General features: G+C 48.3%; 6 protein-coding genes across 6 annotated transcripts; 2 read left to right on the forward strand and 4 right to left on the reverse strand.

Annotated features, from left to right (window-relative positions):
* The first annotated feature begins 260 nt into the window (after window positions 1–260).
* BO87DRAFT_360544 (CLH domain-containing protein) lies at window positions 261–4,849 on the forward strand. The gene is made up of 4 exons (XM_025621559.1): window positions 261–680; window positions 734–760; window positions 812–4,121; window positions 4,183–4,849. The coding sequence occupies exons 1-4, from the start codon at window positions 357–359 to the stop codon at window positions 4,476–4,478; spliced, it is 3,957 nt and encodes a 1,318-aa protein (XP_025479051.1). The 5' UTR covers window positions 261–356; the 3' UTR covers window positions 4,479–4,849.
* A 123-nt stretch (window positions 4,850–4,972) lies between these two features.
* On the reverse strand, window positions 4,973–6,182 carry BO87DRAFT_437612 (uncharacterized protein). The gene is made up of 4 exons (XM_025627861.1): window positions 5,994–6,182; window positions 5,889–5,945; window positions 5,738–5,824; window positions 4,973–5,686 (listed from the first exon to the last, which is right to left on the reverse strand). The coding sequence occupies exons 1-4, from the start codon at window positions 6,055–6,057 to the stop codon at window positions 5,118–5,120; spliced, it is 777 nt and encodes a 258-aa protein (XP_025479052.1). The 5' UTR covers window positions 6,058–6,182; the 3' UTR covers window positions 4,973–5,117.
* Window positions 6,183–7,310: 1,128 nt separating this feature from the next.
* On the reverse strand, window positions 7,311–7,797 carry BO87DRAFT_377284 (uncharacterized protein). The gene has a single exon (XM_025623507.1). The coding sequence runs from the start codon at window positions 7,776–7,778 to the stop codon at window positions 7,410–7,412; it is 369 nt and encodes a 122-aa protein (XP_025479053.1). The 5' UTR covers window positions 7,779–7,797; the 3' UTR covers window positions 7,311–7,409.
* A 1,206-nt stretch (window positions 7,798–9,003) lies between these two features.
* Window positions 9,004–9,557, reverse strand: BO87DRAFT_72360 (uncharacterized protein). The gene has a single exon (XM_025629508.1). It carries the CDS (start codon window positions 9,376–9,378, stop codon window positions 9,094–9,096), a length of 285 nt encoding a protein of 94 aa, XP_025479054.1. The 5' UTR covers window positions 9,379–9,557; the 3' UTR covers window positions 9,004–9,093.
* A 1,363-nt stretch (window positions 9,558–10,920) lies between these two features.
* On the reverse strand, window positions 10,921–13,534 carry BO87DRAFT_397677 (grainyhead-like protein; the record flags this gene model as incomplete). Its single annotated transcript, XM_025625322.1, has 5 exons — window positions 10,921–11,243; window positions 11,295–12,589; window positions 12,650–13,171; window positions 13,300–13,434; window positions 13,521–13,534. The coding sequence occupies 5 exons, from the start codon at window positions 13,532–13,534 to the stop codon at window positions 10,921–10,923; spliced, it is 2,289 nt and encodes a 762-aa protein (XP_025479055.1).
* A 1,877-nt stretch (window positions 13,535–15,411) lies between these two features.
* On the forward strand, window positions 15,412–16,345 carry BO87DRAFT_437626 (uncharacterized protein; the record flags this gene model as incomplete). Its single annotated transcript, XM_025627862.1, has 2 exons — window positions 15,412–15,530; window positions 15,675–16,345. The coding sequence occupies 2 exons, from the start codon at window positions 15,412–15,414 to the stop codon at window positions 16,012–16,014; spliced, it is 459 nt and encodes a 152-aa protein (XP_025479056.1). The 3' UTR covers window positions 16,015–16,345.
* Window positions 16,346–22,526: the final 6,181 nt, after the last annotated feature.

Here is a 22,526-nt window from a genome sequence, read left to right on the forward strand (position 1 = left end):
GAAACCAAGGGGAAATGAACTCAGCCAAGCGCCAATTTCAGCCGTAGAATATTACCAAGAGAAAGCGATGCCATAACGAGGCACGTTCAGATCCGGAGAAATCATCTGAAGCTCTCTTTATTCGATGAGTTGTGCAGCAGAAAAGAAAGCCGGGATGGGGCATGGATGAGTCAGCAGGGCCCTAGCTGGATGCGGTGACGACCCTCAATGAAGCTCGCCCGACCGCCGGCAGTAACTGTTGGTTATCTACCCCAGCTCTGTCTAGCTGTGCTTCTGCTCGGCCGATGGGTGCCATGAAGCTGCCCATTGTCTGCACCAATATTCCTCACCTTTGATACTAGCTTCCTGCTCTCGCCATGGATGCACCTGGCGCGACGCAGGCAAACGAGAGTGTCCCTCAGGACCGCCGGGACTCCGATCCCAATAACGTGGGCGACAATACATACCCGGACAGCGGGCGGTCCGACCGGGTCAATGACGAGGAAGACAGCCACAATGGGACCCAGAGTGAAGGCGATGATATCGACAAAGAACACGGCGAGGACGGAACAGAGGAGGAGACTGATGAGGAAGAGGACGAGGAGCCCCGGCTCAAGTATGCATACTTGACCAAACACCTGGGGGCGGTGTATCGCAATGGAGATGCAACAAGCTCCTTTCTCGCGGCTGGGGACAAGATGGTATGGTATCCAGGCATTTCCTAGAAGGCGCATGATGCTGAGATAGTGTCTAGGTAATTGGAACGCATAATGGAAACATTGTAGGTAGCACTGTTACCGCTTCGAATGATTGGAGAACTGACGCCGACCAGCATGTACTATCCGTTCCTCAAATGCGCTCTCTTCGCGTCTACCATGCGCACTCCGCCAGTATTACCTCGATCTCAATATCTCCGTTCCCTCCTCCGTTGCCCAGTCTCAGGCAAGAGTACTTCAGCAGAGTCCCCGAAGATCAGGAATATTCGGCGCGGCCGTCGTCCGGCACAGCTAGCCTCCGCGGCCGGCATCGACCAGCTCACCAGCAAAGCCTACCTGCCACGCCATCCAATTCGATATACATTTCCACATCTTCTATGGACGGAAATGTCTGTGTCGCATCATTAGTTGACTCCAAAGACGTTCTCTTGCGGAATTTTGGCCGGCCCGTGCAGGCTGTCGCGCTCTCACCAGAGTACAAAAGTGACAGGGCGTTTCTGTCCGGAGGACGTGCAGGTGACCTGATACTTACAGTGGGCGGAAGAGTTGGTGCTAGCACGAATTCCACAACAATGGGAGGTGCTGCGGCTACGGCTTCGAGTTGGCTCGGATCTTTGGGGCTGGGAGCCAACACCGGTAAGGACACTATCCTTCACAGTGGGGAGGGCGCCATCAGTACGATCAAGTGGTCTTTGTCGGGGAAGTACGTCGTCTGGGTCAACGAAGAGGGCATCAAAATTATGCGATCGAACTTGTACCTCGATTCTTCCGATTCTGAGCTTGCCTGGAAGCGAATCAGCCACATTGACCGGCCCAACCTTCCAGGCTGGGAGGAAATGGCGGGAGTCTGGAAGGCTCGTGCTGAGTGGGTGGACGAAAAATCATTGAACATCGACACCGGTTCAAACAGTCAAGGAGGATCGTCTACAGCTCAGTCGACTGTTGTCAGAGAGAAGGTGGAGAAGTTGGTAGTTGGCTGGGGAGGCACGGTTTGGGTCATTGACGTATATCCGGATAGACCCAGCAAGAACAACAGGGACCTGAAGATCGGATCTGTTGAGGTTTCTACAATCTTGCGGACCGACTGCGTTATATCTGGCATCTCGCTATATACCCCTAGTCTACTGGCCGTCCTTGCGTACATTGAGGCGGAAGAAGACGTCTCGGAAGAGCGGACCAAGCTAGGAGGTCGCCGTCCGGGAACGCGCCGCCGGCCAACGGGCTTGGAGCCTGAACTGCGGATCATCGACATCGAAACAAAGGAGGAGCTTAGTGCTGATACCCTTTCAACCAGTCGCTACGAGACCCTCACTTCCTCAGACTATCATATGTGCGTCCTGCCTCCTTGGAAATCCAGCGCTCCTGTTTCGCAACGTGGCGCCTTAGAAGCTCTAGGAAACGGTCTCTGGGATGCAACGCTCTACCCGGCACGTCTATTCAACTCTGCCGTTAGCATTCGCAGTACAACGAGCAGTGACAAGGGATCCAGCCGGGCGCCGAGCACTTTTGCCTCTCGAAGGTTTTCTTATGAGGAACCCCTTTCCAAAGAAATCCAGGACATTGCAGGGAGCGTGGGCCCCAAAATCTTCGTCCACAGTCCATATGACTGCGTTGCTGCCCTGAAGAGAGACCTGTCTGATCGCCTAGCCTGGCTAGACGCGCACGAGAGATATGAAGAAGCATGGATGCTTCTCCAGGAGCATCCTGAGGCGGCGGGGTCGGCGACTGACGTGAACGAGCAAATTCCGGAGACGCCGTCAAGATCGCAGAGCAGTAGCGTTGGTGAATCCTTCATTGACGATAGGTCTTCCATCACAACCACTGGCCGGAACATTGCTTCTACTCCTGCGGTCGAGCAGGAAAGGCGCCGCATTGGCGAGTTGTGGATCGAGCAACTTGTTGATGAGAACAAATGGGCGGAGGCTGCCGAAGTTTGCGTGAAAGCAATTGATACCGCGAGCAGGTGGGAGCATTGGGCTTGGACCTTCATTAAGCATGATAAGCTGGACGAGATCTCGTCCGTCATACCTGTCAACTTGCGCCCCAGTCTCCCCGCAAACATCTACGAGACCATCTTGGGGCACTATGTCGAGCACAACAGGTCAAGGTTCAGCGATCTTCTGGACTCCTGGCCTTTCGACCTCTTTGACGCCAATAATGTGGCAACGGGAATTGAGGAGCAACTGAGATATGACTCGGTAATCCCGGACACAGAGGACTGGCGAGTCCTGACAAGGTGTCTTGCCAAATTGTACCTCGCAGGAGGCCACTACGGCAAAGCACTGCACTGCTATATTCGCCTCCAAGACGCCGACACAGCGATGGCCCTGATCAAGGACCACCGACTGCTAGACACCCTCACCGACGATATCCCCGCATTCATTCTCATACGCGTGTCCAAGGAACAGCTGAAATCAGCACCCGTCGAGGAACTCGAAGAGCTCACCGCAGAGCCCATCCGGCTTCTAGTCAGCGAAGCATACACAGGCATAGTCCGGCCCGAGATCGTGGTTGATCAACTCCAAGCCGCAAACAAACTCCTATACCTTTACTTCTACATGCGGGCTCTCTGGCGTGGCGAATCACTGCCTCACGGCGCCGCAAAACCTCGCCGCGGCCACTTCGCCCACATCCGAGACGCGGCCAGCAAGCTTGCCGCCGACGAAGGCAAAGCATTAGTCGACAACTTCGCCGACCTAGCCGTAGAACTCTTCGCAGACTACAATCGGCCCCTGCTGATGGAATTCCTCCAAACCAGCACCTCCTACTCCTTCGACATGGCCGTCAGCATCTGCGAAGGCCGCCACTTCACCCCGGAGCTAATCTACCTGCTCTCGAAAACGGGACAAACCAAACGCGCCCTCAACCTGATCCTCTCCGACCTCAAGGATGTCTCGCAAGCCATCCAATTCGCCAAGTCCCAAAACGAGCCCGACCTCTGGGAAGACCTCCTCGACTACTCCATGGACAAGCCGCGTTTCATCCACGGTCTCCTCGTCGAAGCCGGAACCTCCATCGACCCGATCAAACTCGTACGCAGGATCCCAAGCGGCCTAGAAATCGAAGGCCTCCGAGAAGGTCTCACACGGATGATCCGTGAACACGACCTCCAAGCCAGCATCAGCCAAGGAGCCGCCAAAGTGCTCCAAAGTGAAGTAGCAGTAGGCATGGACACGCTCCGACGCGGCCAACGCCGCGGCATCAAATTCAACATCGTCGAAGAGGAAAGATCCATCCCTGGCACTCCCACCACCACTGCCACTGCCACTGCCGCCGAAGCACCCGAAAAGGACACCACCACCGCCACCAACAAAGCACTCAAAAGCGACGCCGACACAGAAAAGACCTCTTTCACCGCAACATCCTCAACCACCGCGTCCCAAGCAGGTAGATGCGCAGGCTGTCTTCGCCCGTTTCGCGCCAACGGTAAGAACCCCCCTCACCTCTTTAGTACTTCTAGAAAACTCGACTCATTTATGATCCACAGAAAAAGAAATCCTCGTCGGCTTCGCCTGCGGGCACATCTTCCACCTCTCGCACATCCACGCAACATCGGAGAATCCCTCATCCACAAGCACGCCATATACTCGCTCTGCGGTGCAAACTCCTCGACCGTTCTCGCCTGCGCCCGGACAGACGCTGGATGAAGTGTCGATGAGTGCATCGCGCACGGTCGGACCGAAGGTGACGACTGCGCGGTTGTTGAGGGATAGGATTGGGGATGGCTGTAGGATTTGTGCGTTGGCGAAGGAGTTGGAGGCGATTGGAGATTCCGAGTCGTAGGTTTATTCTGCTGTCTGTGAGTGTGAGAGGGTGGCTTTTGGATGGGTGCTCTGAGGAGGGGGGTACTGTAGCTTTACTTGGGGTGGGAATGTAGATTTGTCGGCTGCTTTGTGTGGCGACTTGAAGAAGAGGGGATCGGCTTTAGTATTTTATTTTGATGGTGAGGATGCTTTGCATTACTGGAAGGTATGGGTGCTGATGGGATTGCAGGTATTCATATGAAGGGAGCAGTTGAATGATGGCCTTGTCATTCTACCAGTGTGGGGCTGTAACCACGGACAGTTTCACTACATGTTCCATAGTTCGCCTGGATGGGTGTATGTTTAGTCTTTAGGAGATACCCATGGTAGCAATAATCTACTGCGCAATTGAGACAAGTATTAAGGCCCGTAAGGCTTTGAATTAGATCAAGCGGTATCTTGCCGCGATATTAGTTACAACACTCCGTTGAGAAATTCAAATGGCAACCTCTTGTGAGGCGCATCTCGACACAACGTTAGAGCAAATAAGATGAAAGAAAAACAGAGAATGAAAGAAGCACGCTCCATCAGAAGATTGAGTTCAACACCACCAGATCTCCGTTCACAGCTCAGCTGGGAACGAATTTCAAAGAACTGCTGGTAAGCGAAAGAAACATCTTCAGATACGCACGAGACTAAAAGCCAAGGCGACTGCCAACGCAAAGGCGGACGACGCCATGCCCTCATAGTCATCGGCCTCGTTGGTGGTGGGGAACGAGGGGTGCGCATGAGTGCGGGTGCCAGTCAATGCAGTGGTATCAGTGCTGACTGTGTGATTTCCATGCTGCTCTCCCGAACTGACTGAAGAAATGATAGATTCATTCTCATCACTGGGAGCACTATGAGTTCCGGATGAGGTCGGATGGGGCACAGTGGTTTCAGGCACAGTCTGAATTCCAGTCATGACGGATGAATGTCCAGTGGCCAGAGACTTGGTAACTGACACAAAAGTGGTATCAGACTTGACGTGAGATTGGCCGGTAGAGACCTCGATTGGGTTTCCAGCAGACACTTCGGCAGTAAGTCCCGAAGAAACCTCAGTGACAACACTAGTCATGGTTGGAACAACACCAGACACGACAACCGTCGGAATCAGGGTAGGCGCGGTGACGACTGTAGGGAGGGATAGGGTTCCGATGGTTGGAGCCACTGGAGTCTCCGTCTCGCAGATAGTCACGGTCAAGATGTCTAGAGTTAATCAGTACTCAAGTTTCTTATCAGGAGGTCTTCCAGGCTTACCATCGTTACGGGTTTTGCCAACTCCCTCGGCCTTGTTGGGCTTGGGCCTACGATTGTTGGACTTAGGGACGATGACCGCGTGGTGAGCTATATTATTGTCCAAGTCTGGTCAGTATTTTGGACTCTCAGCTACCATCTGAGTAGTACTTACGAGCGAAGGCAGCCTCAGTCATCTCGTAGTAGACACGCACAAGATCGTCAACGATATCTAGGAGCGTTAGCAGAACGAAGAAGACAGTTGGAGTGTAGTACCTACTAGCACTGCAGCCAATACTGGCGAGAAGCCAGATGGCGATAATGACTAAGTAGTTCACGTTCATTTTGAACAAAACGCTTTGAAGCAAGGATCTTCAAGTTGTAAGGAACAGGAAGTAAACGAAGAGTTGATGATGGTCAGGATTCTTGATGATGGAACCTTGACAGAAAGACTGGGGAAGGACGGAAGGGGGACGGGTGGAAGTCTGGGGAGAAGGTTGGGAGAAAGGAAAGGAGGAGAAGAGGGAGAAGAAGAAGAAAAGGATTTGAGGAGAAAGATAAAAAGAATTCGAACGTGTTGTGTGTGTTGACAGGGTTGTGTCGCCGGGGCGAATGGTGTCGTTTTGGAAAGTGCGACGACGACATTACCAATACGGCAAGAGCAGTGTAGGCACCGACGACCAGCAGTTGAATATGGGAAACGGTGCTATACGGGAGGAATAGAGGTGCGTATGGTGGTAGTTTCTGCACAGCAATTCACATAGGGCTCGATCACGCTGATAAGATGGTGGCGTTTATCGGGTCTGATATCCACGTGTTTTCACTGTTATACACTACGCTAAGGGCTCGGAGTTGAACTTCCGAGTCTTTGTTCAGTTATAATAATAGAAGCTAATCCTTCTAGAATAACTTTATGGAAGTTTAGGTGTCAAAAGAAGATCCATGCAAAACAGGCACTCTATGGATGCATACGGGGTAAGCCATCGGCAGCCGGAGACGAACTACGCCAGGTTCCACCCTCAAATTCCTCCATCCACACGAGAAGCAATGAGCCCACCATTACTGACCCCTATTAAGCTGTCTCCCGATACACAGGAGCCAATGATTGTCGTCCTAAACCCTCTTGACCACAAGCTAGTTCAGCCAAGCTTGATCCCGATGAGCTCTAACATGAAGTTATCCCCGAATAAGCCACACCGCAAGCCATCAGACACCGATGTCTCAGATCGACCAATCAGTATCTGCCATAGAGAAACAGAAAACTGGAGCATGGGGGATCTCAGTGGCAAAATTTGCTCTTGATCTCGAGCCGTTCCCCCCTCCGAGCTTCCTTTAGGCATGTTTAAAGGCAACCTTAAAGCAAATCGATCCTGCAGTGACCCTCATACTAACGGGTACTAGATGGCAATCCCTGCACCGTGCAGAGATGTGTTCGTATTAAGATCTGGAAACTTTTATACCAGTGGAGGATCTTGTACTACTCCGGCAAGGAATCCGACATGGATGATACCCGATCTCAACGGTCAGTTGACCATGCAATCTTAGTACCAGATATTATTCTGACATACACGTGCCAACCATACCCGCTATATATAATTGACAGTCCACACTGCAGCCTTCAGAATCATCAAAGTTCGTGTTCGCGCACCATGTGATGTTGAATTTAGGGGCCCCTATCCGCAGCATCGCCGGAAATTTACCTCTGCGGGTGTTGTTTCCCGTATGGAATACTGCGGTATGGTTGGTATGGAATGGACAAGCGTAATTCAGTAACGGTTTTTGGTGTCAAAACTAGCGAAAAATACAGCAACAGACAGAGACCCCACATCGGCACGACCCGGGTGGAGGCGCCAACCAGCAAAAAGCGGCTGATGGCCAGCCGCTCCTTTCCAAGGAACTCTTTTGAGCTATGACGACATTGCAAGATACCAGTCCGATCCCCGATCTGATGCGTTGAGAGCCATGATGTCATCTGCGTTGTTCCCTTCCCCGATTGCCATTGTGACTCGCCCTGGGCTGGGCTCGGCTGCGTGAGTCGGCCCGAGTCTGGACCTGTCATCCGCATTCATTCACGAACTACTGCGTGAGGATGCATCTTCTTTTGGCCTTGACTTACAATCACTACAAAGGAAGGGAGATGCTAACAACCGTGCCATGTAGGGAGGGAGCACTACACTTTTCCACCTCTTTCGATTTAATTCCAACAAATCAGTATGGCGCCATCTGTGTTCACATCCCGTTGCAGAACACATATTCCGAACCTACCCCATAAACACAACCAAATTAGAAACTGCGGAGGCAAATAATAAAAAAGGTCAGAATATTAAGGAAAAGCTCACACACCGACTCGGCCAAACGGAGAGCCTCTCTTACTTTTTCCCTTCCCTTTTTTCCCCACTTCCCACGAGATCGGCAGGCCCCCAAATGCAACTGAAACGATTGGTCGATGATCTCAGGACAAGGTTTCTGCAAAGGGAGAAATGGATCAGCCAGAACCACCAATTTATCTCCCACAGACTCATTACCCAAGGGCGGCTAGATAAGCCTAAAACCATATCACAGTTACTTCTGTACAAAGTTGATGAGTTGTTACCGAACCCCCCCGATAGCGCTTGCAACAAACAGAAACTAAAAAGTTAATTTTTTTATTATCATTGAGACATACCGCGAGTCTAGAACCATGGCTACAAACCCCCTGACTTAGACCACGTTGTACAATCCGCTCGGTGATCACTTACTACTTACTGTCTTATCTACTCGATACCCGTTTCACTTTTGCGCTCTGTTTTCATTGGTGGCTTCCGTTCAGGTACCCTTGCAGAATAGTATCACCAATATGAAAGAAAGCATAATACCATCACCACTATACATCTAACTACTTCTTCATCTATGTCAAAACACCATTCTAAGTAGTAGTAAAGCCGCCCCTAAACCCATCCAACAATCCATCAAAACCCTTCCAAGAGATTAGTATTCAAATAATATAATAATACCTCCAACTATACATCCCATAAACTAACTAGTATGTATGCACCTCGACGGGGCCAGCCATCCAAACCACCACCCGCAGCGCCATGGCGCCAGCCCAGTCTTATACTACATATACACGACAGCCACAAGCCAGCTAGTCAAGTAGTTAGTTAGATAGTTAGTTATCTATCTACGCAGCAAACAAATCCATGTACTCCGATCAATACATACATACATACATACAATACCAACACATCCAGCCAAACCATCTACTATTACTTCACCTCGAACTCGATCGTCGTAAGCCTACTACTACCTACTCCAAATCTACACCCAAACAATGGCATAGATGGATCTATGGATACATAAAGAAAACTGGAGTATGTACGGAGTAGATGAAATGAACGGAGTCAAACCAACCATATACCCGATCGGGAACTCATCTCCGCATAAGGCAATGGCCTACGTAGCAAGGTGGGGGTGGGAGTGGAGGAGGGCCGCGAAAGGTAAGCATGTGCGACAGATGACTGACTGACCCCTCTCAACGAAACAAAGAACTGACCCCCCGTTACCCTGCCCAAAAAGGGTAAAAGGCACGCTTCGGAAGGAAAAAGAAAACAAAGCAGAAGAAGAAAGGGACGGGTACATGCTCGGCAGATACACACGCACACACATAACCCCAATGAACATACCATGGGATGATGGGAATGAGGAGGAGATTTTAGTGGAACATAGAGAAGATAATGACGATGTTAGCTACTAGTAGTAGCAGGGACCATAGTTACCATCCAATTTACTGAGAAAAAAAGAAGAAGAAGAAAAAAAAAGCCATTCCCCACTTTCAAAAGAAAAAGAAAAAAAAAATCAAATCAAATCAAAACGAACGGTAAAGATGATTCGAGAGTCAGTGGGGGGCGGATCTGACATCCGCCAGTAATATAACGTGCTGTGTTTTTCCGCGGGTGTGCGCCGAGCGTTGCCGGAGGAGGAAAAGGGCCCTAAGTACTCCGTACCTTACCAGTGACCTTTTAGCGCGGCCGGTCGGCTACCTTACTACTTTGTAGACTGGTGGTCCACAGTAGGTCCGTTCCATGGGTCACCTTCCTTATTGTTCATTTTTATTCTTGTATTCCATATCCACAGTAGTCTATCTACGTAACTGTCTAACTCAGCGTCGGTTATGATGTAATTGCTGGGTGGGATCCAATTTCCTCGCCAATGGAACAACGTTCGGGGGTCTGTGCTTTGCTCTCTCTCGTCCTCGGAGATTCAGTCCTGGTGACATGGTTCCATGTGGTGATCTTCAGTTCCTGTGTACTATACTATTCCAGGAGGTGGGTGGCGAGTCTCGGACTATATTCGAATATCTTACGGAACTACGATGGAAATCTGTTCCAGATATTATAACCTCTCTATTGCACGGGTCTGTCGTATATCCAACCTAGTGCTTTTGATGTAACATGAATAGCAGCTTCAAACCCGTTCATCTTCATGGGTCCGAAGTATAGGCAGGTCTGCACGCGAAACCCATCACAGCGCACACGAAACAAGTCAAGACATCATTCTGTGCTGCGTAGACGCTGAAGCTTGGATCATAACAGGAAGAGCCAGTCATAGCCCATCCGATAACGGAAACACCCAGGCCATCCAAGAGGGGAGAAATAGTGAAACCATCTCGGTATGCCGGTCTGAAAAGAAAATAAAGAAACGCAACAGCAGCAGTGAAGTAATTCCGACAAGAATGGACAGGGTATCTATCGTATTCCTCGTACCTCAACCAGATCCTCGAAATTACAAACCAGATAATATCATCAAGAAAAATCGAACCATTGCCGGGGCCGTGTACCCCCAAACCCAGACGACATTGCCGACAAGGAAAAGTTTAGGATATCGTCAATGATACAACACACAAAGATAAAGACAACAAACAAAGCACGTATATGGCGACAGGGTATCATTGCTCGGGAACTCGTGTATTATTCCCTATCCAACGAACGCCCCGTAGATTGATGCAAGCAATCCCAAACTCCGAATATGAGGCATGCGCTTGAGTAATGTATGCGAACAAGCGTACCTCATGCCACGCACCAGGCGCCGAAAATACTGAAAAGACTGAAATCCGTACCGAAAGAAAGAAGCCCCTTGTTGAGGGGTGAGACAACAAAAATGTTAGACGAAAGTGAAGTTTGCGAGTGACGAAGGACGAAAAGAGCGTCGTGATTTGCCGAGCGGCAGGATTAGTAGCTCAATTTGACCTCAACGGCTGGACTTATGTTTCCCGATCCCGTAGCTGCTGCGGTCTCGAATGATGACGCCTCGGAAATCTCGACAACCATGTCTTGGCCGTCTGGGAGCTCGCGAACGACATCATCATCTACCATTATTTTTAGGCCGTTTTGCTTGACGTGGAGAACTCGTACAATGCGCTGAGGGTCGATGCGCTGCTTCATGGAGATCTTCTCCATTAGATCGCGAACCGTCCGTTCAGTCAAATAGACGGCCCGGTAATAGTCATCCGAACGCTGATCGTTGCGTGGGAATCGTACGTAGAAGCACGCGACTAGGAATGGGTCAGTTCGCGTATCTTTTAAAGGTTATAAGCTTAACTTACTTGGCTTTACTGGACGCTCCGCGGGGGGTCGGTAAGTTGGGTCAATGTCTACCGCCTCTATGAATCCCATGGGCGCGCTACCGTCAGTCGAAGCCACTTTCGGTACCTTGACGGGATGCTTTAGTGTGGCCTTGTCGCCCAGGACTTCAGAGCACGGGCGCGAGTTCTCTCGAGATGTGCTCAGGGATCCATGGTACGCCGAGTCATAGAACATGTTCGGCTGGAGGTTGGTCGGGTGGCATGGCGAGTTTATTGAGATGCTACTGCTGGTGGGCGAAACGGCATGCAGGGATGCGCCATCAATACTGAAGCGGGATCCACGGCTGTTCTCCCGTTTGAGGAATTCCCGCGACTCGGGGAGCATGACAGGGAACAAGTCCGGGTCGTCTTGCTCCTCGCCCCGCAATCCCAGAATGCTTACCGGTCGCGTTGACGTGAACATGTCTTGCATCAACGCGAGCTTTGCATGGAGATCGTCCTCCAAAGACATCTTGCCAGGGCCGTCCTGCGAGCCCATAGACCATGTCCGTTTGTGCTTGGTAATCTTGGCCGGGCGCGGATCGGCACCCTTAAGTGCAATGGAGCCATTGCTACGCTTGCGCTTCCCGTAGTTACCGGCGCCCATCTCGGCTTGAGCAATCTGTTGTCGAAGTTTCTCGATGGTCTTCTTGACATGAGCGACGTCGTTGGACAGCTTCCGCTCAGCACCATGGTCGCGGAAAAGCTTGACCTTGCAGTAGCACACCTCCGATTCTTTGCCCGAAGTTGAGCTCGAATCGTCAGGAGAGACCATCTCTGTCTTTGCGCACAATCTGACCGGAATACCCTTCACACCCTTGGAATGGCTAAAGTCCGTCGACAAAAAGTTGAATCGAACCGGAATTGAGCACTCCGAAACTCCAGTTGACGGGTTGAGTGTCCAGGTGACGCAGAAACCATCGAATGATGAGCTCTCGAGCTGGATTTGCCGGTTCTTCGTGTCTTCAATGCCGCCTTGTATGGGATCGACATATTCCACTGCTTGGAGCTTTCCGCCTCGTTGATGCGCTTCATTGGAACCCCGACCTTCCTTCCATAACTGCCAACAAGCAGCCGGCTTTGCCCTCTGCTCATCTTCTTGAAAAGACACACGGACGAAGGTACGGTATTTGATCGGTTGCGTGGTCATGGGCGGCGGAGTAGAATCAATCACGGAAACTGAGTATGCCTGGCCTTTATTGAGATATGTGACTGGGATCTCGGCTTGATGGTTGATCATGGCTGTGGGAGCGCGCAAAGTGACATGATAGCGAAACCTGTAGCGTCCAGCACGGTTAGCGATCGAACAAACATGATGAAAAGGGTGGAGCGCTCACGTTTCACCTGGGTTGTGCATACTCGCTTGATCGTCCTGAATTGTTGACGTAACGTAGTGAGAAGACGCATTACCCTGCATATCCACATCATTTAGAGACAGTTCTTCGACAGATTCGTCCATGGCATCGTAACCTGCATCACTCTGAACGAAAGCACCGGGCGCAAATGCTGGCTGCTGAGCAAACGGTTGGGGGTTGTGGAAGTGTGGCGGGATGTACTGCTGGTCAAAGTGATCGAGGCCCAAAGCTGCAGTACCGGGGTTGATGGTCGCCGCGGAGATCTGCTGCGGAAGAGAGAGCGGAGTAATCATGCTCAAACCCATGCCAGGGGTATGCAAATCTCCTGCTTGGCTGTGGTATACTGCACCCAGACCACCTGAGTTGGGAGTATAGTAGCCATGTGGCTGTAGTGGGTTTACATAAGAGACAGCATTCGGATCGACAAAAGGCGCTGCAAAACGCATATCTTCCGTGGCGCGGGGTGTAGGATCATTGAGCTTCATATCGTTGTTCATACTCAATCTGGGGCAGAAATATCATGTTAGCTTTCGCCCAAAGATTTCTTCGAGCTCCAAAATAACCAACACAAGGATGAGAGAGAAAGAAATAAATTAAGGCAGATACTGAAAAATGAAAAAGGTCGTATTTACCTAGCTGGAGTGATAGGTCCAATGGGCATCTGACCGAAGCGCGTGGCATTGCGGTGAGTGACTGGGGGAACAACGTCTGAGAAGGTTTTTTGGAATCTCTGGATGAGCTCGTCGTCTGGCTTTTGAGAATTTTTTCTGCAAGGGTGGTAGTCCGGTTAGCATGAGAATGGCGGGCGACTCGTCGGCAAAACGCAGCATCGGTATTCAATATAGCGACGTACCTGTTGCGGAACATCATCGACACGGTCGGAGGTAGTAAATTGCTTATTCCGTTGTGGTATTCGACGGCGCTTGATGATTTATGGAGAGACGTGGAATCCAGGAGAAAACAAGAAGGCGTTCGAGGGTGAAGGTGGCATTCGGATCGCCAAGCGCTATTCGATCCGGGCCTCGAAGTTATTCGGAGAGGGGAGGGAAGGGCGGTGGTTGTATGTATGTATACGTTTCCCGATCCGTTATTTTAGGAGTGTGGAAAAAAAGCATGTAATTCTGAAATGCGGAAGTGTCACATCCCAATCACGGTCTATCGGGGGGGATGGTAGCGATCGCAGGGATTGCGACCACAAAGTGGGCGGCTTCAAGATGATATCGAGGATCGCGAGGAGCGGAGACAAAGAGAGGAGGGGGTGGGAATAATTTGGGGAAGAGGTCCGAGTGGTATTCGAAGACGAGAACGGATTTTGGCAGGTATTGGGTTTATAGCGGATGCGCCCCTTACTCAGAGATCATATGAGAGGCGGCGGTGGGAGAATGAGGACGACTGCAAAGGGAGAGAGGAAGAGAGAAGGAGAAAGAGGAGAGAGAAGAAGAAGAGGAGAGGAGAGGAAGCGACAGGCGAGAAAGAAGATACGTATGCCGTATAAAAATGTACAGAAATAGCGGGGAGGCGATAAAAGGGTAAAAAAAGAAAAAGAAAGAGGAAGAGGAAGGGGAAGTAGTACTTGAGGGCCCAAAGGAGGGGAGGAGAGAGTGTGGAAAAGAGGAAGGTGATGATGAATGTTGGGGGAGTCTGCTGGAACTAGACGGTAAGACAAGCCCCCAATAATAGTTCGGATGTAGGGTGGATATGGACGCTGAGAGGATGAAGCCGAGTACCTCTCAACTAAGAGGGAGCAAAGCAAGCCGAAAAGATTTAGCAAGAGATTTCTTTTTTCTTTTCTTTTCTGGGATCGGAGGATTTGTGGAAAGAATGTGATAGTTATTAATAAAAGAAGAGAAAAAGGGACCACATGGGAGGCGTGGTGACGTGCAATAATAACGGTTGGTTGAGTGATAAAAAAGCGCAAATGAGGTAGGTATGAAGGAAACCTTCCAGAAACTCTTCTGTCCCTTTCGGTGCTTTCTCTTTCTTTCTCTGTCGGTTCCTGCTATTCTTTTCCTCTATTTAATCCACTTTTCTTTTCTTTTTTCCTTTTTTTTTTCTATTTTCTATTTTTTTTCATAAATATACTTTTTGGAAAAGTAGATTAATCTCTGGGTCAGTCTCCGAGATGATTTTCTGGGTCGGACTCAACCAGAAGAGACCCAGGATCAGTGGGGAGGGTGTGAGGGGTGGTGTGGATCCGGTAAATAGTAATATCCCGTCGTATTACATCTGTATATTACCACTCGCATATACAGCTGTACTTTACGGTTTCTGTATTATACCACAACAATAACTACACCAGGACTACTTACTAGTCGTTATAAGCACTACTGGATAGCCAGCAAAGGTAGTATAGGGCTCCCAACCATTTCTGCCACATTTCAATAAATCCCCGGCAGTCATAATAACCTGTTCCTCAACATTCCAAACGTTCGGATCATCATATTTCCTCTGCTCGGTTATCCTGCCTTGTGAAACCAGTGCGGTCTGGACTCTAGCGGGTATAGTAGTCCCCAAGACCAATAATACACAAATAGGTATAGAAGCCACCACCTGCACCGATCATTAACACCGAAGCGACCACGATACGGTGTCAGTCCATACAATGGAACCGGGGCCAAGACGCCAATGAAGTGGGTTCGAGCCGATTTCCGATTTCCCAATGAACAGGCACATTTACTAAACTCGGGTCCTACGTCATCCTCCCAAGAAACAGAACACAGTAAGAGCAGTGCACTGACAGCCCCATGAGAATGCAGAAAAAAGTCACTGACTTGCCATGCGCCGTGGGCTATGCCCAGCCCTACACAGTACCTGGGACACTTCATGGGCGGTACCTTAGCAGTCAACGATCAGCCACAAGACTGTAAGCCCATCCCAAGCCAATGGTAACTCAGGCATCCATGCAGATGTGGCAGTAGTGGTTCTTTTGAGTTGGACGTGCGTGTAAAAGTACATACCTTCTCTCCCTACTCAGTTAGGTTACTTAGTTACCTATATCCTCTTTCAGTATCTATGGCGCGGCTGTGAACCGCGGTTATTATGCGCAGCGTACCAAATACTCACCTCAACAACTACGACACTTCCTAATACACTCTGCCGACAACATACACCTTTTATCTTCATGGAAAGAAAAGGAAAAGGGAAAGAAATGGAACATTCCCGAGGCCGGTAGCGGAGGACAACAACAACAACAGCAACAGCTCACAACAACACTAATCCCGGTTTTGGAGGAAGGGTTATCTCCTTCCCCTCTTTCCTGTACATACGCGAGGGAGCTGCTGCTGCTACTGCTTCTGCTACTATGCCCGCTCACTCCCAGCCTCGCGAGTACCCGGTCGCGGGTCTAAAAGAAAAGAGGTATCTAGAAGCATCCTTTGGTTTTTCCACCTTCCTACCCCAATTCGTCCACATTGAGTGGAGCCACCAAATTGACATTTAATTCAAGAGAAAAGAAAAAAAGCGGACTATTGCCGAAGTAGGCATTCGGCCAGACCAATTCAGCCTATTGATCTGCAAGCGTTATCACATGGCACCAGTGTCATTATATGATTGACGGTGTCCGCGTCCTGGGTATGGTAGTAGCGCTCCTCCCACGGCCTATCTATCTATTCTGACAACGCATCTTTACTGAAATCAGTATATACGGTCTGCGATTGGTCTCACATTATCCCATACCGACATGGGACATGGAAGTCAAAAAAGGAAAGGGATGAGGGAGCGGATGAGATGGATCACACACATAACTGCGGGCAGCTGGGTTCCAGGCTGACTGACTGACTGACTAACAGGCCTTGGACAGTGGAGGACGCATGTATATGGAGAAAAAGGAGCGCGGTGGGTAAACCCTATCAATGCGTGCTTGGAAGTGAAACATCCCGACTTCCTTAGCGACAGTTATGGAGTCGAACTGGAGTCGAAAGCTGGGCCGGGAGCTTACTCTGTCGTGCACGGGTCTTTCTGGGGAGTATCGAACCATGAAGCACCCGCCAACCATGGATATGGACACTTATGACACAAACCTGCGCCAAGCACAGACGCACAAGGTTTGGTTTCACACTGCTTGATGCTGCAGGTCAACAGAAGCAAATAAAACTAATACTTGGGTAGGTTTACGTCTCAGAGAATATCATTCTTCTCACCGACCAGAGCTATGGGATTCTACACTTTGATCGAGCATCGACGGCTGATACTGTATCATACTGTGTACAGGGATTGTATGAGAAATGTAAAGGGATGTAGGGCTAGACCGGCGCCGATTGCTTGGGATGATGTCCCGCCAATCAGAAACATGGGATGTCGGTCCCCGGGTCACATCGGACGGAGTTCCTTAGAACCTTATTACCTAAACAGCCGTGTCGTTGGCCTGGGGAATGCGAAAGGGACACTCCCGTAATTAACCTTAGTCAGCTGGGCTAGCACCCTCCTTACACACAATACTCAGCCAATACTAATTGGGGAGACACCTGAAGAGAAAAAGAAGGCAGAAGAGTTACTAAGGCACCGACCATACGGAGCTCGTCCATGAACGCATTGGACTCCTAATCTACATGCCGACCATGGTCAGACGAAACCTCCAAAACATAGAAATCTGTTTCCTCTTTCGAAGACAAGAAGCACAAGCTACGTCATGCGTCTCAGGGGTACCGGGGTGAGAGAGGGGAGGGGGGGCTGACAGTTCATGCCTGCCATCTGGAGGAATTTCAGAACTGACGATTGCTACGGGTATAGTACCCTGGTTACCTGGAGTGGAAATGATAGGTTCGATTTGAGCAGAGCGTCGTGCGATAGAATTCATGACAACGCTCGCTCTGATTCGTTGGACGACTGCTCCGAGTCAAGGGGAAGGAAGACAGACCCGCCACATATGCACCAATCGCTGGTGGTTTCACAAAGACGGCCAGTCCCCAGATTACATCATAACATTCAGGAGTTCCTTTTTTCTTTTTTTTTATTGCTGCGCTGCTTACACAGTCACTAGCCAAATCCCTTTTTAGCTCACTACTTTTTTCGGCTTTCCCCACCAGCATGCGCAGGTGCATTGCGCATTGCGCATTGCCGCATTTCTGCTTTGAGATTTGGGGTAACTACTAAGTAGTAGTACTACTTTTGACTAACGTCATGGACGGGATCGGTCTAGACGCGAGCAGCATAGCACAGCACAGCACAACACACAACACAGTAGATGAGATGATGTTATGCTACTATGTATCAACAATTACTCAAGATTTAATTCCGCAGATGCACTGCGACGCGATGCGATGCAGTCTCTGTCCGATGATAAACTAAGTCAATAGTCCTGCCACTGACTCAGTCGGTGTAGACAGCATGCATGAGATGACAAGTAAGTAGTAAGTACTAATTAATCCCTTTACTTTTGACCAGTCGTGATCCAGAGATCTTCAATGAGGTGTATATTGTGGCTGCTTTAGTATGTTTTGGACTCCAGTCCTTCCCTTATCGCGGGGCCCCATTCTCCCCCTGTCATGCTGTCGCTTATCTGTCTGTCACTGCCATGATGCTAGACTGATTGGATAGTGATTGTCAGGAGACTTGAGACTTCTATCATGTCGTATTGAGAAACAGGTTTAGATTTGTGCTTGAGGTGATCTTCTGTTAGAGAAACCTACTAGTGATGCTAATCGCATTTGGATAGTAGAATATATATCTTCACCCAAAGTCACCATGAACTTGAATTACTGCCATAGTAATGGTATGATAAACACACGAACAACCAAATAGAAAAACACAACAACAGCAACCCCAAACCCAACACAATATCATGAAATCACACCACACAACAACTCAAGACAGAACATGAAGAACTGTAAGCAGCAAGGCACACACCCACACACACACCTACAACCCGTCTCTAAGCTCCTACCACACACTCCAACTATGTAGTACTACTCGACGAAGCAATCTTATTCGCGGAAGCTTCTTGCGCGGCTAACAATCCTTCAGTTAACTAAGTCATGTCGTGCTGCATGACAACATACATGCTTGCTTACATCAACTACTACTACTACTACACCCCATAGTACATAACAAAGGGAATCATGCCCGCATTCGGTATGTTCATTGCATATTAGTCCTGACGAAATGAAGAAGATAAAAAAGAAACTTTATACATACATGACAGATAACAAAGGGATAGACAGACAGACATGACTTACACATACCTTGCAGAAATGACTCAAGAACTGAAGAAGGTTCATAATTCGTGGGTGGTTATCCGAGAGAATTGAATACCAATTGATAATAATTGATAAAAGAGGAACAAAGAAAGGAAGAATAAATGGTTAGTAGTACAGTCCCTCAAACAACACAACCAACCCGAACATCCTCCCACAACTGCCGTAGAAAATATACCACGAACCAAGAAACCAACCACCAAACACCTCCAGTGGGTTCTAAATCCGGAATCTGGAACAACCCACCTACATAGTAGTAGTACCTACCCGCTCAGCCCAGCCCAATTAAGATTCAACAGGGGATTAAAGTGGAAAAAACAAACGGCACGGATGGACAATCCGACGGACACGGGCCATAAGGGAATTGTGGATGCGAATGTGTGGGTTGGGTGTTAAGTGGTTCGTTCGCAACCCGCCAAGTCAAGATTTCTTACTTAGTTTACTCAAGGGAATGAATAACCGTATATATTCTCCGGAGGGGAAAGGGGGGTTATTACTGGTTGATGGAGGAAATGATGGCTTACATCAATCAAGGATTAAGAGGGAATGGTCCAATGCTTGTGGATATGTTGGATTATCATGGAGTAAGTAGAACTTACTAAAGTATCCACTTTTTATCTACTAACTACTAATGTATAATGGATGTCTGGGATGATGGAGAGAAGAAAGAAAGAATTGGGTCGGTGGCGTTGAGGTAGGTGGATGTTCTCCTCTTTTGTCGGGTTCGGGTTTATCGGTGGTTAGTACTACTAGTATTGGGGTAGGTCGATGGTATAGTAGTTGTATGATTTTAATGTACTGACGATGTATAGAGGCTGGTAAGTGCTTTACGGGGTTTACAAATATGGTCTTGTTATTCATTTAGTGTTTGGTTTTAATTGTAGAGCGGGATTACGATGTCAGCTATGGCCGATTACTAACTAATCTGTATATTAACTAAAGCGGATGAAGAAATAAACTTCAGCAGTTGAATGTAACCACAATAAGTAGTAAATGAGATAACTCACAGACCACAGCCAAGTAGACTACTAGGTAGGTACTTTTGTTAAACTCAGAAAGAAAAGCACAGTAGGACGAAATACGTAAAAACTCAACCAACAACATCCAATACAATTCGCTAGCAACAATACATTCATTACTTTTATGAAACTCACCCGGCATTGCCATCTCCGGCAATTGAAGCCACAAAAGCGCAGATGAGGCGAACAAGCGATGGGAAGGAAACAAGCGCCATGCACGACATGGATTCCCCAGTCAAATGTCAGTCATCCAAATTAACTAACCACCATTACCATCCCCGCGGAGAGTAAAAAAGTCATCAGCCCACTAGATGAACAATGAAGTAAGCCACTAAGTTATACTACGACGATGCCACTTTTTTTGCTCTATTAATTAATATCCTATGAAGTTCATGATAAGGCGTGTGAGGCTGTGTGATCCATGGTTCCGATCGAATCAGAAGAGGTCACGCACTCCCGCTCTCTACCGTCCGACACGGCAGAGAAGGAAAATGATGGAGGGGGAGGAAGAGGAAAGGGAGGGAGGGGGTGAAGGTGCAGGGATGTTTTAGAGCGAGGGTGGCAAATATACTTAACTGAACTAGTAGTGGAACTTTACTTTCTTTCTTTTCTTTTCTTCCCGTCTGTCTGTCTGTCTGTCGGTTCGAACGGAAGCGGGATCGATCTACTACTGGTTGTCATTAAGAAATCAGATTGATTGAGTGATTGATTCGATCGATCGATGCGATGACTTTATCATTACGTGTTGAAGGATGGGATCAGAGATCATTCTTTTCTATTTTCTATCTAATTGATGACTTTTGTAACTAGCGTAGTGTTAAACCACTACTTGTGCCCGTGCTGAGATGGTCGAAGAGTAAGCAGGTGAGACATTTTACTGAATGCGGGTAAACTAAGTGGTACTTACTATTTATGTAGATTCTGGATTCGGGATATGCTTAAAAAGTACCGACTTATAGGTATTTTCTTTTTTGTTTTGCTTTATTTGCCTCCATGATGATTAAGTAAAGTATGGCGTGCGCTTGGCGACCGGTATGTGCGTGATCATCTCGATACTTCGTAGATCAGTGGGTGAGTGACAGGCAGACAGATACTTTATGTAAGTAGGTAGACGAGTTGGGGAGATCTAATGCTTACTGACTTGGTGACTTACATGATAGTTCCATAGCAGAGGACCCTATTGCTTACAGTAGCAAATCCATAATGATTTTATTATTATTCTCGCTATACAATACCTACTTACTCTCCGTAAGTAAGCGAGCAGTATTCCATAACCTAGTGGCTACATACTCTGCTATACATAAAACGGAGGAAGAAAAAGAAGAAGAACCAGAAGATCAACCCCCCAACCAAAAAAGGAAATACACACCATACCATCATAGGCATGAATTCAATTGAATTTCATCTCCATCCCCCAAGGGAGACTATTGTTCCATGGTTCATTGATAACTTGGATGGTTCCATGAAACAAAATCTCCGGTCAGGTAGCAATACATACATTACATGTGACTCTAGATGATATTGATTCCGTTTCGGGTAATAGCCTTTTTCAACCATGTAATAACAACTACTGCTTCAGAATATAGATAGAGATTCGCAGATAGACAGAAAGGAACGACCAGCAACTGGTAAGTAACTCTATTAATGTATCACCACGCGCCGTTCTAAATCGATTTGCTGATAAATAATCCCATTGTGGCGTAGATAGTGACAGGACTAGTCCATTTTACTTGGCTTTATTGATCCGTAAGGACAAAAAGTAAGCAAGCAAACGCAACCCAACCTTCTTCTGCTTTTTACAAATCTTGACTTGCTCTCCTGCGATGATGAATTTCCCCTTGCGTGGAATCAATGTGGAATGTTCGAACGGTCGCGCTGTTCCATGCTTGATGCCCAATGGATCAATTTATTCAATGCCCAATGGATCATTTTTCTATCTTTTATTCTCCTTGTCCCTGAGAAGAATACTTGCATACATAGTATACTATTAATACTGGTCCCTACAATACATACGAACTTACCGAATTGCTGGGTCTGTCACTGGGGTGAACATGTAATTACCGGGAAGTACGATGTAACTTAACAAATGGTGAATTGCTATAGTAAGTATACCTAGTCGGTTCTATCTACAATAACTATAGGGAGAGAGTAAGTAAGAAGTAGTAGATATACAGAGACACTATTATCTAGATACTCCGTACTCCGTTCATACCTCAGCTCATATCAATTACCATCCAAATATACCCTTCCCTCACAATAACAAATACCAACCTCACCAAGTTACACTCTACCAGCAAAGCACACCCCCCAGAATTGTACATAACTACATATCCAAGTAACTATACTATCCCAAAGAAGTAAAAGAAGCAGCAAGCTTTGACAGCCATCCGCTCCCAAGCTACACAGTACACAGCTCAAGTAACTAAGTAGCAGTGTGTAAGTAAGTATGAACCTCCATCCCGCACAGACACCCCTCCATCCGTCCATCCACATCCATACCCCTAACAACCATCCCATCATATACTATACTAGTCCCATGAAGGAAGGAGCACAAGATGTAACCAAGCTAAGCCCGCCAACATGTAACGCGACAAAGTCTCTCATATCCTAAACTACTTACACAAATTACACCACTACTACTCTACACTG

This window comes from Aspergillus neoniger (genome assembly GCF_003184625.1).
Source record: "Aspergillus neoniger CBS 115656 unplaced genomic scaffold BO87scaffold_19, whole genome shotgun sequence".
NCBI lineage: Eukaryota > Fungi > Ascomycota > Eurotiomycetes > Eurotiales > Aspergillaceae > Aspergillus > Aspergillus neoniger.